This window comes from Heteronotia binoei, chromosome 1 (assembly GCF_032191835.1).
Source record: "Heteronotia binoei isolate CCM8104 ecotype False Entrance Well chromosome 1, APGP_CSIRO_Hbin_v1, whole genome shotgun sequence".
Classification (NCBI taxonomy): Eukaryota; Metazoa; Chordata; class Lepidosauria; order Squamata; family Gekkonidae; genus Heteronotia; species Heteronotia binoei.
Window position 1 is genome coordinate 77,079,945 of NC_083223.1, and position 17,121 is coordinate 77,097,065.

Below are 17,121 nucleotides of genomic sequence, written 5' to 3' on the forward strand. Positions count from 1 at the left end.
CTGGTTCTTGAGATCAGTTGTCCTCAAAACACTATAGAGAGGAGCTTGGATCTTTACACTGGTGTCTGGAATAGCTTCCTTGTTTTGTACACTATTTCTTTTCTAAACTTTTAAAATACATAGCTGTCTAGCTGGTGACATAAGTAGGGAAATATTGAAGACAGATAACTGTTCTTTTAGTTACAAGGAACTCAATAGCAGAGCAACAGGGCAGAGAAGGACTCCTGGAACTGGCCCTCAAGTGCTGCTTATGGTCAATGGTCCGAGATTTTGAGATTCTTATCTATTATTATAAGGACTCTTCTCAGATTTTGAAAGCCAAGCAGGATTGGCCCTGGTTAGTACTTGAATAGGAGGCTATCAAGGAAGGCTAGGGTTGCTGTGCAGATGTAGGCAATGGCAAACCACCTCTGTTGCCTTGAAAACCCTATGGGTTGCCATAAATCAGCAGCAACTTGACAGCACTTGCCACCACCATTTCCTAGTAATGACTATTTCTACTTGGCTGGTGTGCAATCACAACAGAGCTTTTTCAACTGCTTCACAGTTTATGGGAACTCCCTGTTCCTGGAACTGTATTAAGACCTGTCTCTTTCAGCCTTCTGCCATAAATGGCAATTTAAAAACAGCAATTTCCAACAGGGTGGCTGATATGTTTCCTGGTATCTGCTTGCTTCTCAAGTTAGAGATAAAATTCACAGGATCTCAAATGGAACAGGAAAAAAGGAGCCTTGAGTCACTTCATGCCACCTGTTCTTACTAGCAAAGCACTGAGCTCATCCTAGGCAGGCCTATCATAGCTGTGCTCTCTTGGTTTGGTCATGCACACAGACTTGCTTATGTTTCCAGTTTTGGCAACCATTCCCTGGGGCCATGCAAGGAGCAAACCCTTCCCCATTTTTTGAAACTCAACTCAAACAGCATCTTTCCCCAAAGCAAACAACAAATCCCCCCCTCCGCAGCAACTATTTGGTGTGTTGCTCACTGCCTCTTTTCAAAATTCCAAAAACTCAACTCATCAAACAGCATCTTTCCCACCTCAGCAAACATCCTCCAATGGTAACAATTTGTTGTGTTGCTCATAACCCTTTCTCAAAATTCCATATGTGCTCAAAAGGTCTGTTAGTTGGGGACCCTAAATTTAAGATATGTTTTTGTGGAGGTCTCTGGGTACTGACAAATTGCTTTGTTGCTGAAATCTGTTTAATGCTGGTTGGTGTCTATTACTCTTTTGCTATCTTTGCCAATGCATATGGCATGCTTTGACCTGTGAATTATATGTTGCAGATTTAACGTTCTATAGTGTTATTTTCCAACAATTGCTTATGGCCTTGCATATTTTCAAGAATAGAAAGAAAAAACAAACATACATTAAAGTAAATATTTATATAAACTGATGCTAAAATTAACAGGAATTTAACTATGGGCACCATTAATGCCTGATCCATTTCCCTTCTAATGGGAGCACATAATACCATGTAAACAGCAAAGTACTTGGGGCACTGCCTTCAACAGAAAGCCACCCAGTTCCACACGCACATTAGGGATTCTGAATGCAGTATTAAAATCATATTGCCATGATCCAAAAAACTGCTGTTGTTATTTCTGTGTGCCCACAGGGGGGTTGGACTTAATTCCTGAACAGCTCTGACACTATACAGCCACACCCTTCAATGATTAAGAGGTTTCAAAAACAGGTTGTGATATGGCTGTTGTATGGAAAATAAAAGTCTCAAGAATAACTAAAGAATTTTGTTGGATCCTGGCTGTGGAGAATAATTATATATGTAACTTCTATGGAACCATGAAAACATTTACTGTGTTAAAAATACAGTATGAGAAAATAGTAATTTATTTAATTCATTAATCAAGATTGAAATTGCTTGAAAAAAATGGCATGGGGCAGGGTAAAAAGTATACGTAACATCTAAAAGTAGGGTTGCCAACATCCAGGTGGTGGCTGACTATCTCTGTGAATCATTACTGATCTCCAGTAAGAGAAGTCAGTTTCCCTGGAGCAAATGGCCATTTTGGAAGGTTGACGCTCTGACATTATAGCACAGTGAAATCCCTCCTCCCCCCAAACCCCACCCTCCTCAGGTTCTACCCCCAAAATGTCTTCGTATTTTCCAACCCAGAGCTAGTAACCCTACCTAAAAAGCATAAAAATGTACCATGATGGTAAAGAATTTAAAGGCATCTAACCTGTAAACTTATTGCTTTCCTTTAAAGGCTTATAATTTGAAGAATTCATTATTCTATCTATATTTGGTTTTCTTCTTTCCTGTAAGATTTGTCAGTAACTCTATGAATACAGGTGGTACTACACAATGAGAGACTCAATACATTTTGCATTACAAATGATTTTAATACCACACCTTAATTCTTTTCTCACTATCATCCAGCTTGCTCTCTACTGAAGCTAACTTCTTTGCCAACTCATCACGCTCAGGGAGGTGCCTGTGTTCTGCAAGTCTTCTCAGTTTCTGCAAGGCACTTTTGGCTTTGTATAGATCCTCTTCTGAAGCCTTCAACTTCCTCTCAGCTGTCTGTTCCTTTTCTTGTGATTTTCTTAAGCGCTCCCTTAGTACTCGGATCTCATCATTATGCCTTGCCAAAAGCTGCGAAATTTCATTTTCTGTGTCTTCAAACTTGTGGAGGGCTTTCTCATGTCTGTACTGGAGCTGCTTTAGTGCCCTGTTCTCTTTTTGCAATTCATCGAGTTTTACATGTAGTTCAGTCAGTTCATTACGAAGCTCATTGATTTTCAGGAGTCTGGCAGAAAGCACTCTTTTTGTAACAAGACCAATATCTTTGATGGGAGATTCTCTATTAAGGCTCTGGGAGCGAAAGCCCCAGCGCATTCCTTTTTTGCTTGGTGCGTATTTAGAGGCAGCATGTTTAGAGGCTAGAGCAAAGTAAAGCATAGTAAACAAAGTGTTATTACGAAAATCAGAACATGGGTATTAAATATCTCATTTGCACAGGCCCAGGGATGGAATTCTAGCAGGAGCTCCTTTGCATATTAGGCCACACACCCCTGATATAGCCAATCCTCCAAGAGCTTACAAAAAAGAGCTTTGTGAGCTCTTGGAGGATTGGCTACATCAGGGTGCAATATGCAATGGAGCTCCTGCTAGAATTTCACCCCTGCATAGGACTCTTTGTGGAAGAGAAGGTTTCTACTCCTTCTAACATCTTTTTAAAAGTATCATGCATTAAGTACACAGTTCTTTTTTCAGACAGAGGAAAGCCTTATTTACCCAAAAGGATGATGCCAAAATGTAAGATGAAATCCTACTAAACAACAGAAGACCTAATAAAAACAAATAACCTTGAATTTAAGGTAACTACTCTCCAACTTCTTTTGACATGAGTCATAAGGTGCAGCAGCAGCAAGAGGAGTGTGCTGCTGCCCTCTGGCTTGCTGGACTGCAAGAAGCCCTGCAAACCAATTGGGGGAGGGCTCCTCTCTCTGCTTCCATGCTTTTTGCAGCCAGCCAGAAAGCATAAAGGCAGAGGCCGGACTCAGCCCGCAAGCAGCTTGGGAAGACAACAGGTGTGATGTGTGTGTGTGTGTGTGGGGGGTCTCCTTTCTCTTCCTTAGCACCTTCTGACTGGTGCAAGAAGGCTCCAAGATGAAAGAAAAGAATGACCCCAATGTAAGATGCCCTCCCTTTTCTGCAGAGCCAAACAAGTTTTAAAGGTCAGTTTCCTTTGAGTAATATGGTAGTTTCCTAATTCAAAAGGTCTATTTGAAAGCTGTTTGACCCCAGATCACTTTATTATCAGCCATCAAAGCAGCTTCTATTAAGCAGAGTCAAGCAGACAACTGTGAACTACACAGGAAGGGAAACACTGATGCTGCTGCTGCTCTTCTGTACTAGCCAGTCAGTTGGGCTGGGCCTTATTTCTTGTCCTACAGTAAGACCTCTGAACAAGAAAACTTGAAATTAGACCACACTTGTTCATTTTACATTTTGTAAAATTACTGTTTTATTTAGTTACAAAATTAGTTAACAAATTTCTGCAACAATATAGTACATTGGTAAGTATTAAATATTTGCAAGAAGCCTAACACAATGTTGTACTAGCCAGGAAAGAGGTGACAAGTATGATTAAAAGGGTTTTTTTTGGTAGACTGCCCTGTAGCATCAATATGCAAAGAGAGGAGGAGAAACTGAAAAGGATGATAACAAGATTCCTACATTCTCATATGTGCTGTGTTTCACAGTTCACTGTTCTCAGTAAGAATCTTTTATCAAAATTATTCACAGTTCTTTCTCTTTCATTATCACAGAAGCCATCTCTATATATAGAGGTAATTCAGCATACAAAGAAAAACTCAAAATTGATTGTATGCCACAGACATTATCAGGTGCAGAAATAAGTTTGCTATATTCTATACTACTTTTAATAAACCATCATCATCTTAACATTAATAAATAATTACATTTTTAAGAACATAAGAAGAGTCCTGCTGGATCAGAACAATGGTCCATCTAGTCCAGCATCCTGTTTCACACAATAGCCAACCAACTACTCTGGAATGCCAATAACGGAACAGAGATCAAGGACTTCCCCTGATGTTGCCTCCTGGCTCTGGGATTCAGAGGTTATGCTTCTAAATGTGGAGATTCCCCTGAGCTAGTAACCATTGACAGACTGATCCTCCATCTTGGTTCTAAATAATGGCATTCAGAAGATTTTGAATTTCACTGTAGCATTTCAGTGTTCTGAAGGCAATCATCATGCATCAAACTTATTAGCTTTACATTTCTTCCAGTCTCTCCTAAATTATTTGGATATGGGCTAGGAAAGCATAAAATGTTACAACCTTAGTAGCCACAGAGATAGAGACTGCATGAGAGAGTGAGAGAACAGATTAAAAAGCAAAAGCATGAATAGAACTGATATAGATAGGAAGCAAAGAACAAGAGTTCCTGAAGATGCTTTGGAATCTTTGTTGCTTGAACTACTAACAGCGCTATCCCTATCAAAAGTAATTGCAATCTAAGCCTGAAGAAATTTCAGGGTTTTAAAATTTGCAATGCATAAATAATAGGGACAGAATTACTGAGATAGAACAACTGCTTTACACTCTGCACATTACACTCTCTACACTCTACACACTGACAGATTACACTCTACATATTAAATACACACAACTGTTTAGGGTGCAAGAGTACATATAAGGAAAACAAAAGCCATAGGAAAATGTACTTTTGTCCCTAAATAAATTATGTTTAAATCTTGTTTCAAAGGCAACTGCTACATTTCTACTCTGTGAAAGTTTAAATATAAATTAGAAAGTATCAGCTGCTTACCTTGATAATGTCCAAGAGTCTTCAGATTCTGTGCTTTATGACTTTTTTCTTCAGTGTTTGTAGACTGAGTGCTTACTGTTGCAGAGCAGTCAGAGGCACAAGAAGAATTATCATCATCATCAGAATAGTAGGAATAGCTTTTATCACTGTCTGATTTTTGGTTTTTTTCAGAATCCGGACTCCTTCCTCTTTCCTCCATTTTTAAATCACTGAATTGAAGACTTTGCTTCAAGGATTTTCATTTTGCAAGAGGAGAATTCAGAGGCACGGCTGGCTTCTTGCCAGTTCTTCATTATCCACATGTAATGATTGCTTTTTCTTTGGCAATCAGTAGCTGTCATTCAGAATCCATAATTCTCTGGATTCAGAAGGGAAAGACATGATCATAGGACAGCTCCGGATTTCATAGTCAATAAAAGTATTCTAAAAGCATAAGGTAACTCAGAATTTCTCTGTGTAATGTAAACTAAGACTCTGAGTGTCAGACTTATGATTTGGATTCCAGACCAGGAGCACCTTAGAGACCAACAAGATTTTGGGAGCATCAGCTTTAGAGAGTCAAAGCTCCCTTTGTCATATGAAGGAGCTTTGACTCTCAAAAGTTTTATGTTTTTATTGCTGTTGTCACTGCCCTGAGTCTTGTGTACTCGGGGAGGGTTGTCTATAAATTTAAATTATAAATACCGGTAATACCCCACCCCCAAATCTTGTTGGTCTCTAAAGAACTACTAAACATAAATCTAACTTCTTCTGCTACAGACCATCATAGCTACCCTATGAGACTTATCATTAGACGAGTAAGCAGAGATTCAGTTCTTAGATTATGTTTTGTTAATTAAAATTTACTGTGAAATTTTTGTGCTTTAGGGACATTTCATAACACAGTAATAGGTCCCACTCAATGGCAACAATAATAAGTAGTTAGGAAAGTATATAAAACAATTTGAACCAAAATAAATACTCTAAACATACAGTATTTAAAGCATTAATAAATCAGATAAATTATATCTGAAGAAAATATAAACTAGTATACCCAAATCCTAATTTACAATCACATAAATTTTGATTTTTAAACATCCAAACATTATAGCAATTATCCAGCATGCTCTTTCTACCAATGGATGAAATGTGGAAAGCTCACAAGCAATACATGGAGGCAAGGGAATCTCCCACCTGCTCTCGATACTGAGTTACATTCAGTTGTTATGACTAATGGCATAACATATCCCAGATGCAAGTTACCATAGTGCCTAGAAATTTCACTGTTGTACCTAGTATTTTCAGCAACATTTTATTTGAGAGTCTCTGGGTAATCCTAAGCAGAAGTACAAAGCTTATCAATCATTTCCCATCATAATATGTTTCTTGCATGACATAAAAACTGCATATGCAGGAGGTTCTTGTCATTGCTTGTTTGTAAGCTGTTTTCACAGCCTTCAACAGTGGTGGCTGAATCTGTTTCCTAAGCAGTTGCTTTTTCTGCTGGCTGAAAGATTACTCCGTTAAATTGAGCTTTTTAAAGCAATAATGGAATTATGTGAAACTGGGGTTTATGTTATTTATTACAGCACTGTTGTCAAAGAAAGTGTGAAGAGGTCAGGATTGGGCTTTATGGTAGCAATAATTAGAACAATATGGTCATTATGAAACCCTGAAGGCTGAAAAATGTCTGCTTCCTAAATTTGTCCAGGCCTGCATATCTGTTGCTGAACCTATCCTCCCTAAATCTGTCTAATATTCCTAAAAAGTCATCTAAATTAGTGGACACTCCCCTGACAAATCCATTGCATGAAGAACTCTCTGAACCTGACGTGATTATCACATATTGACAATCTGTCCCAAAAAATGCTTACATTTTTTGTTTGTCAGAGCATGTACAGTATCTATTTTTCACTAAGTCAACTTTTTATACACCACAGACCAGTGCTGAAATCAGAATTTATAATGCTGTCTTAAAGAAAGTTAATTGTTTTGGCTATATTTTAAAAAACACAGAATGTCTCTCTTGGATGTCAATCATCTGCCTAACTGCCTCTACCAAGTATCACAAAAGAACAACTTTCAAAACCAGTCTGATTTTCAGAGTATAATTTCTCAACCATATTAACTTTTACAAATTAATTAATTCTTATGTCAGCTGTCAACCTGGCCTTACCATATGCAACTGTAGCAGAAGTTACCTTTGTAATCTCTGTTCTGGCTACAAAACAGAACACATTTAATCTCAAACAGTTTTGCCAAAATTCCACTGAATTATCCACAACTACTCCAGAATATGTAGCTTGATTATTAGTCTTGGTGTCTTGACTGGATTCTGTACAAACTAAAGTGTCCTTGTGAGTATGTTTATTCTAAAGAGAAAAAGAAACTCCAATTAGAGCAATATACTTTTTAAGCACAAGAAAAGCACAGTACAATATGGGATCAAAAAGAGTCCTGGAAATGAGTTGTTGAACACTATTGTATCACAAAAACAGTTGTTACATTACTATAGCATTGCAAAGGATCTGCTTGTGCAAATGTTCAAATATTTCCTGGAACATTTTCCTTTTAATGCCTTTTAATATTTTCCTTTTAATGCCAGCACTTTTTAAAAATAGATTTTATAAATTAGGAACCTTATTTCCACACATAACATCAAGTACTTCTCTTCCAAGTTTCATCCTCTTGGTACCCTGCCAATTTGTAAAGTAATTTCATCAGACTAAAGAAGTGGCATTCATTTTAGAGGCTAATGAATTGCTTTGAAATTTGAGTTACTTCAGCAAGTATGAGGGCTTTTATAATTAAGGAACTCCTTGGTTCATTGCCTTTAACTATCATGGAACACTTCCATTTAATCTTGAAGTCACTTTAATTTCAACACACGTAAGTTAAATCCTCAAGGTTATCTACATTTCCTTTGCAATTTTGATAACACTGTTCAATATTGAAGTTCTTTTCAGATTTTTTGGAAGCAGTATATCCACTTTCCTCATGGGTTTCATTTTCCAATGCATGTTCACAGCTTTTAGAGAACATGAAGTAAGCAAAGTCATGCTCTCTGGGAGTTGCACCTCAGGATCTCAGTAACGCACTGTAGTCTTATAAACAATTATTATAAACAATTTCCACAATTTTTCATAGGGCTTACTTCCTAGAAAGTATGTTTAGGGTCTTAGCCTTAATTGAGCAATTCTATATAGGGTTGCTGCAGTATAAATCCTCTGAAATAAATTAACTTAAACTGGTGTAACTTTGGATGAGATTCCACTTTTAGTCTAATATTGACCATATCAGCTTGGAAGCAAGATCCACCTCTATAGAACAAATACAAAACAAAATGCAGAATAGCACTCCAGTATAGTTTCACTATTTTAAGACATGGGAATACAGGAATTCAAACATAAGGGAACAAAGTCTGAGAATCACACAGAGAAAATCTGAAGAGTTAACTTTTAAATCAAAAGATGGAAGAGGTCTTATCAAAATGATACAATCTCTGTTGGAAATACATTATACCACTCAAGCTAATTTTTAATTTAGATGAAGAAAAGTGCTGGATAATGATTCTGAGGGGGAAAAAATTTAAAATTCAAGATCAGCTAATGCAATTTGTATAAATCTGTGATCACAATATTTTTTTTATATTGATGATGTTTAAAAAACCAGTAGATAAAATTGATGAGAGTAATGCTTTTAAGTGATCAGCAAACTTCTTACACACATGGTAGAAGGGATCTGTGGTTCAAAATTTCTGGGGGGAAATCACAGCATAAAGAAACTAATGGTAGGTGCTACATTACCATAGATCCTAAAGTCATTGTATTGGGGCCTGCTAATTATTATGTTATCCCCAGACACTATAACACAGTGTCAAATGCAAAAGAATTATTGTTGCCAAAACTGGTGGAAAGCTGAAAGTCCACCTTTTAAAATAGAGGTTACTGTGATTTGGCAATCTACCAAAACTGGAGAGCCAGTTTGGTGTAGTGGTTAAGTGTGCGGACTCTTATCTGGGAGAACTGGGTTTGATTCCCCACTCCTCCACTTGCACCTGCTAGGATGACCTTGGGTCAGCCATAGCTCTGGCAGAGGTTGTCCTTGAAAGGGCAGCTGCTGTGAGAGCCCTCTCCAGCCCCACCCACCTCACAGGGTGTCTGTTGTGGGGGAGGAAGGTAAAGGAGACTGTGAGTCGCTCTGAGACTCTTCGAAGTGGAGGGTGGGATATAAATCCAATATCTTCAGAATTTCAAAATTAACTGAAATTATTATATAAGAGATTGCAAACAACAAGAAGTAACTATCAAAGTTACCAAGAAACCTTCTTGGATTATATAAGGGACTTGATTTGAAATTAGGTTCCGATTAAAAGAGACATCTTCATCAGTTTGCGTTTTGTGTAGTAGGCACAGTGAGGTTCTCCAGCATTGAATGGCACATTAATATTTGTATTTTTTTACTTGTCATTGTAGCTGCATTTATCTTTAGCATATATAAAAAATTAAAAGGAGAAAAAGGGAGGTGGGATAAATCACTTCCTGATAACATAGGCATAAACTATGGGGGGAGCTCAGGGGCTCAAGCCCACTCTGGGTTTTTTGGGGGGGCTGAGCCCCCTGCGGGCAACCAAAACATGACTTGGGGGCTCAGCCCTCCCCCAGGCAACCAGTGCCAGGCATAGTGACAAACTCCTTTGAGTGTATAAAAATGTTTTCCAATCCATTTTAGATTTTCAAGAAGGAGAGATAATGATCTTCAAAGGCATGAATGGGGTAGTGGATCCTGTGAATAAATGCATTTTTCTCCTGGGACATTGTGAGGCAGGAAAACCTCCCTGTGTGTTGGAGGGCCGGCACGTGGGAATAGGCCAAGTAGGTCACCACCTCAGGCGCCACTTGGCCTAGGGGTGCATGAGGCACCCCCTCTCCCTGCAGCCAGCCGCTGCCATTTGCCTCCCCGCCCATTTCCTGCCCCGGCCACCGCCATTTGCCACTGCCACCATTTGCCTCCACAGCCGCCGCCATTTCCTGCCCCGGCCACTTCTGTTTGCCTCCCTGGTCGCTGCCCTCCCCTCCCCTCCCTGCAGCCACCCACCTGCCCGCCACCATTTACTTCCCCTCACTTCACCACCGTCCCTGCCCACCCTCCACGCCGGCTGTCAACTTGGCAAAGTCCGGGGAGGCACGTGGCAGTGATTTAATAATGATGTCACTGCCACACACCTCCCCTGGACTTTGCTGAGCCAGCAGCCGACACAGGGGGTGGGCGGGGACGACGGTGGCAGCAGGCAGGGGATGGCAGAGGGCGAGGGGAAGTAAATGGCGGTGACCGGTGGGCGGGCGACCAACCAATGGGCAGGCAGGCGGCTGCAGGGAGGGGAGGAGAGGGACATCATTATGATGTCATTGGGGGCGTGCTTGCTATGCGTGCAAAAAACCCCAAGGGGGGGTGGAGGTTGGGGGGCTGCCTAGGGGCATGCACACCCCTAGCCCCAGGCCTGTGTGTGTGTTTTTCCTCTGGACTAGACAGAAGGGAGTCAGTGGTGTAATGATCTTCCAAGCTTACCTTCTTGCAAATGCTTATTGAGCTAGTAGAGCAGACAATAGATAGATAAACAGCCCCCTTCTCTCTCCTCCCTTCTCCAAGTAGGAAACATATATGTGAAGATATCAAATAGGAAAACTATCTCTGGAGACAGGAAAAGTTGTTTTGACCTGAGCAGTCACCTAGCTCAAGGGGGTGGGGAAAGAGCTTTGATAATGTTTCTGGGCAATAGGAAGAGAAGCTCTCTTACTACTGGGTCCATCAGGGAGGACAGATCTCTCACGTGAAATCTAGGAAAGGTGGCTTTGTCCATCCATCCTGCCTGCCTAGAGGGCTGAAGGATGTTTGATATTTTAAAAGGTAACTGCGATCTGCAAAGGTTTTTGGTTGTATCTTTGGACTCTCTAGATTAATTACTAAGGTTTTGGGATCATTACTTAAATATTTTTGGTGTCTGTTGGAAAAATAAAGTATAGTCCTTAACCCTGGCTGGCAGCATCCATTTCCAGTGTGGCAACAGTAAGACTGCAAGGCCTTTGTTGGGCTCAACAGACTTGCTTGGCTCCAATTTACATTTGAGGAAAGTAAGACTGGGTGGAGGGGACATGAAGATCAGAGGCCTTTTAAAATTTCCTTTTGTCCTGTGTGCATTCCACATTGCCAAGAAATGTGCACTCTGTACATGTTCATGCTTTTCAGTTTGCTGTTACCTAAAATGGTGTGGTACAGGTTCAAACCAACTAGCTAATGCAGGGGTGGCCAACGGTAGCTCTCCAAATGTTCTTTGCCTACAACTCCCATCAGCTGGCCATGCTGGCTGGGGCTGATGGGAGTTGTAGACAAAAAACATCTGGAGAGCTACTGTTGGCCACCCCTGAGCTAATGGATTCAGGTGGGGTAACCATGTTGGTCCGAAGCAGCAGAACAAAGTTGGAATCCAGTGGCACCCTTAAGACCAACCAAGTTTAATTCTAGGTATAAGCTTTTGTGTGCATGACACTGTTTTATTTTGATCCAGGTGGGTAGCTGTGTTGTTCTGAAACAATAAAGTTTGAGTCCAGTGGCACCCTTAAGACCAACAAAGTTTTATTCTGTTGAAACAAAATTTAGAGTCAAGATGCATAAGTACTATGTGATTATAGCTGAGACAGCATATGTGAGAGATCTGTGAATGGCAGTAAATTAGCAAGAAAATACAAGTGTTAACAAGCAGGTGTGAAACAAGGTTTGAGTTCAGTGGTACCCACAAGTCAAGTAAAGTTCCATTATGGGTATAAGCAAGAACTAAGAGACTTAGTATGTTCACTCCCTAAGATTAATTGAAACAGATTTCTTCAAATATTACATATAGGTAAGGGGGGTTAGTCAGAAGGAGCTAATTGGAGTTAAAATGTCTAAGTAACTGAGCAATATATACAGCTAAGACTGGAATCACACATTAGGGAAGACGTGAAAATTACAGTATATTGGTATACAAATAATAAAGCAATTAACAATGGATGTGAGAACTAAGTTTGAGTCCAGTGGCACCATTTAGAACAACATAGTTTGATTTCTGGGTATAAGTGAGAACTGAGTGACTTAGCATGTGTAGTGAGAGAATAAGGCAATATCTCTGTTAAATCCTGGGGGTTCCATTGTTCTGAGTGTTGTAATAACTTGCAATTCAGCAATCTCCTATTCCCATCTGTTTCTGTTCCTTTGCAATAAAGCAGCTACTATGAGGTCCCCCATTGAGTGTCCTGGAAGGTTCAAGTGTTCTTCTGTTCTTGCATATGTGGAAGTACTCTTTCAGACATAGATGGCAGAAAAAGTCTTTCAGATCCCGAGAAACAATGGACACAAATCTGATATCAAGAACCACAAGACTGAGAAGCCTGTAGAAAAACACTTGAACCTTCCAGGACACTGAATGGGGAACTCAGAGTAGCTGCTTTATTGCACAGTTGCTTTGAATGCACAGCAACTGTTTTCTGTTCTACCCTAGCTCAGAGACTCCAGCCATGCATTTACCAAAGGAAGGGATCTGTGATGCCATAATTTTGTAAATTTCAGTACACTGTCACCCTTCTGAATAAGGCAGAAACAAGACACCTGTAAATGAACATCCAGGGAAACTTTTTTAAAAGTTCCCCTAAAGGCTTTTCTGTGTTGCATTTTACTGTCAAATTTGTGACCATTTGTTTATCCTATGCACATGATATGCATGTTTGCAGATGTTAAAGTGACTATCCATTCTAAAAATGAATTTCAAAAACAGAACACAAAAGGAGACTGCTGAGATACCACTATAACCACTGGCTATCTCCCACCTTTTCCTAAGTTTGGTCCAGCCCAGGGGCATTGTTAGGGGGGTTCCTGCTAAATTTCTGGCCAGCCCCAGGCTCCCCCCCGCAATAGAAAGTCTACACCCCTACCTGATAATTATGTCGAGAACTGGGGAACAGATATAATTGTGATTTTCAAGCTGCAGCTCCAGTAAAAACTGTGTTCACTTCTGTGAACTTCAACTGGTTCAGCAGCTTGACAACTACACAGAAATCGATTGCACTTTTAAGACCAACTTAGTTTTATTCATAACGTAAGCTTTAGTGTGCTAAGCAAACTTCATCATGAAGTGTGCATGCACACAAAAGCTTACGTTCTGAATAAAACTAAGTTGGTCTTAAAGGTGCAATCAACTCCTATTTTATTCTACTACTTCAGACCAACACGGCTGCCTACTTGGATCTGATGATACAGAAAGTTTGTAAGACACTATTTTGTGACATCTGAGCTACTTGCTGTGTATAAATTAAAAAGTGACATTGGGTTTCTACTTTGAATTATGGGTAAATATAAATAAAGTTTTAAACTCAAAGAACTTCTTCGGGGAAAAAAGATTTTCATTGTATGAAAAGTTTCTTTTTAATTTCAGATTCTAGGAATAACTAGATTTTAAGCAGGGAAGTTTACCTAATGACATGTTCAGGAAAAATGCAAACAGAATACTTTCCCCAAAATAGGGAAGCTGTTATGCTAACAGGTTCTGAATGAACCCAGATCATTCTCCTTTTTAAAGTATATGTGCAGGCACTTCTCTCATATCAAAGCCATCTGTCCTTTCTGCTTTCATGTAAAGATTGTATCACCACCACTACATAAAAGAAAATTATCTGGAGAAAACATATCTGTGCCAGTAAAGGAGACAAACCATTTTCATTAGTCAGGTTCCATACACCACCCAAGAAACTCTGAAACTGCAACATCAATATACACTCCTACAATATTAAGAGCAATCCTAAACAGTTCTGCTCAGAATCCTACTATGCAGGTCTATTCAACAAGGCTTATTCTCAGGGTTAAAACCTAAGCAACTTGTGCTTTCAATGGCCTTAAACTGTGCTAATATCAGAATGCAGTACACATATAATATTGCAGTAACTGTGCCAGCAAAAACCTACAACTGCCAAGTTGACTCTGTTGTCTAATTCATACAACCTGACCACGATGTACACATAACAAAGCGGTAGTAAAATAAAAATAGCAAAATAAACATTTAACCCTTTAATCCAACTTCCCCCAAAGAATAAAATCCCCCCCCCGCCCAGCTTTGCAGAACAAGGCGGAAATTAAGAGTATCAAACAAGGCTAGAGGAACTGGTGTCTCCATAAGATGTTCTGTTGTCATAGTAACTCCCCAGAGGGCTCATCCACACTCCATAGCAGCCTAAGTGAAAAACAGCAAAATCTCGAAAGACTGACTGGTGGTGGCACAAGCTTTGTGTGCACCGCACAAATGAGTGAAGGGATGGCAGACGGATAACCTCTAGGCATGGGTAATCAAAGTTCAACTGCCACAATGCTAATCGAGTAACAGTCTCTCATTCGGAACACCCTACCTCGCAGCGTAGTTTATCTTACGGGAAGGCACAGGGAAGCTTTTCTAGCTCTCTGGGATCCTTAGAGGAAGAGCAAGATAGCTACAGGTTATCCTGCTCTTTCCCCTCCCGTTCGTTTTCACAATAACCCTGTGAGGTAGGAGGAAGGGGGGAAAGTAAACATGAACAACGTGAAGGGAAGGGGGGGAGGCTCGAAAAACAAAACAAAGGCCATTTGCACCGCTTGCTTCTGACCAGGGGGAAAAGAAAACAGGACAGAGGAAAGGGCAGCACGACCGACCTCTCTTCCATCTCGCAGGCGCCCCCTCCATGTTGATCTCCCCCTACCTGCCTCCTCAGGCTCTCCGGTTTCCTCCCCAACCGAACGGTTGCCGGGACTTCGCTTAAAGGAGCCGCCACGGCGTCCCGGGATATTTACGGCAGGTTCCACGGTAACGGGAAGAGAAGGACGGGGCGGAGCTTGGGAAGAGGGAGGAGAAAAGAAAGGAGGGAGGGTAAGGGAGAATCTAGCTATCTCTCCTATTGGCTGCCTGCCTTGCCAAAATCCTCGCCCAAGGGCCCAATCGTCGCCTCGATTTGGCCGGAAAAGGCGGGTAAGGGGGGGAGGGAAGCTACGGGGCTGAGAGACTCTTCTCATTGGACAGGAGATGCTTAGGGAGGGATGGCCATTGGCTGCTGAGTGTTGAAGTGCTGAGAGAATGAGTGGAGGTTCCATTTGTATTGGTGTTTGTTGGAGAAGTTGGGTTGTTGTTGTCGGGTCAACAAAGGTGTTTTAGGGCAGCTAGCTTTTTTTCTCTTGCATTCACCGTCCAAAGTGCCCACCTGGGAGCTCTGCATGCTGTTAAGATTTCCCGAACGCCAGATCTTTATATAGTATAAACAGGAACCTGGCGGCACTTTAAAGATTACCACGTCTTGTTGGTTGTTGCACTCAAAGCCGCCCAATTTCAAAAGGATATTCATTGCATGGAGAGGTTAGAATTTTGAGCTTCTGGAAGTAAGGGGAAAGATGACTAGGGGGGAGGGGGGGCAATTATACATGTTGTGAAGAAACGCCTGTCTGCTTCTCCCTTCAAAGCATTAGAGCAAATATTCAGAGACACGAAATATATCTTCATGCAATGTATAACTTTGTATAACGTTCTGTTCTGCCAACAGAACGTAGTAAGATCAAGATGGGTAGCTGTGTTGAACATATGAAGCTGCCTTATACTGAATCAGACCCTTGGTCCATCAAAGTCAGTATTGCCTTCTCAGAGTGGCAGCGGCTCTCCAGGGTCTCAAGGGGAGGTTTTTCACACCTATTTGCCTGGACCCTTTTTTGGAGATGCCGGGATTTGAACCTGGGACCTTCTGCTTCCCAAGCAAATGCTCTACCACTCAGCCACCGTCCCTTCCTCCCTCCACTGTCCTCTCCCTCCTCCCTTAGTCTATCTGTAGCAGTAGAAAAGAGTAAGAGTAAGCACCTTAATGACTAACACTGTGGTAGGGTATGAGCTTTTGTAAGTCACTGCTCACTTCTTCAGATACCAGATATCTTTGGATATCAGAAGTGAGCAGTGACTCATGGAAGCTCATATCCTGCCACAGATTTTGTTGGTCTTTAAGGTGTTGCTAGACTGTAGTAATGGCCACTAACTTAGCTGGCTTTAAAAGGTATCACATACATTCATCAAAATGAAACTTCCATGTTCAGAGGTAGTATATCTATGGATTCTGGATGCTGGGGTACAACAACAGGAACATTCCTGAGTCCATTCCCTACTTGAGTGCTTCTTGAAGACGTTGGTTACTGTGGGAAACAGGATATCAGATTAGATAGATAGACCTTTGGTCTGATCCACTAGGGCTTTTGTTCTAAATGAGATGTGATTTTGGCTTCCAGTGCTGATGAATTTTTAAAGGTTAGATAAATATATAGTCATATTAGTGAAGCTTCGTGTACAGACAACAGTACATCTCCAAATACCATTTATTTATTAACAATATTTTAACCAAGGTGACTGATAAGGTTAAATAATCAGATCTGTGTTTCTTCATATACAAAATTTACCATATTTCAATGAAGATTAATTCCCAAAGTGTACAATAGAGGGGGGGAGGGGTGGGCTCCCTCTTGGGTATCCTGCCCCCCCCCAGGGAAAGTGTATGCGCAATACATAGCCTCTCCTTTCCCGGTGTAGTGAACGCCGCGTGGTCACTGTCCGGCTATGCCTGGCAGATAGTCACTGCAATGGCCTCTCCTGCATTACTGCATCCGTGGCAACACCTTCCCACTGGTCCCCCCATTTCTCACAGAGTTTGCCACGTCATGGTGCGACCGAATGTCCGGCGGTATAACCGGATGGGCAGGCTGGGCTCACCAACCTCGCCAGCCAAGAGAAGGA

At 40.9% G+C, this 17,121-nt stretch overlaps 1 protein-coding gene across 5 annotated transcripts in view; it reads right to left on the reverse strand.

Moving 5' to 3' along the window:
• Positions 1-15,221, reverse strand: part of LCA5 (lebercilin LCA5) — a 36,229-nt gene extending 21,008 nt beyond the window's left edge. For 2 of the 5 annotated variants that reach the window (XM_060236377.1, XM_060236360.1), the window contains exons 1-4: positions 15,062-15,221; positions 7,508-7,678; positions 5,328-5,685; positions 2,379-2,908 (exon numbers count right to left, since the gene is read on the reverse strand). In XM_060236377.1, the coding sequence (XP_060092360.1) occupies positions 2,379-2,908; positions 5,328-5,526 (729 nt within the window). In that variant the 5' untranslated portion in view covers positions 5,527-5,685; positions 7,508-7,678; positions 15,062-15,221. Of the gene's footprint in view, positions 1-2,378; positions 2,909-5,327; positions 5,686-7,482; positions 7,679-15,014 lie in introns of all 5 variants that reach the window. The other 3 variants (XM_060236393.1, XM_060236368.1, XM_060236383.1) reach the window with 3 other exon arrangements.
• Positions 15,222-17,121: the final 1,900 nt, after the last annotated feature.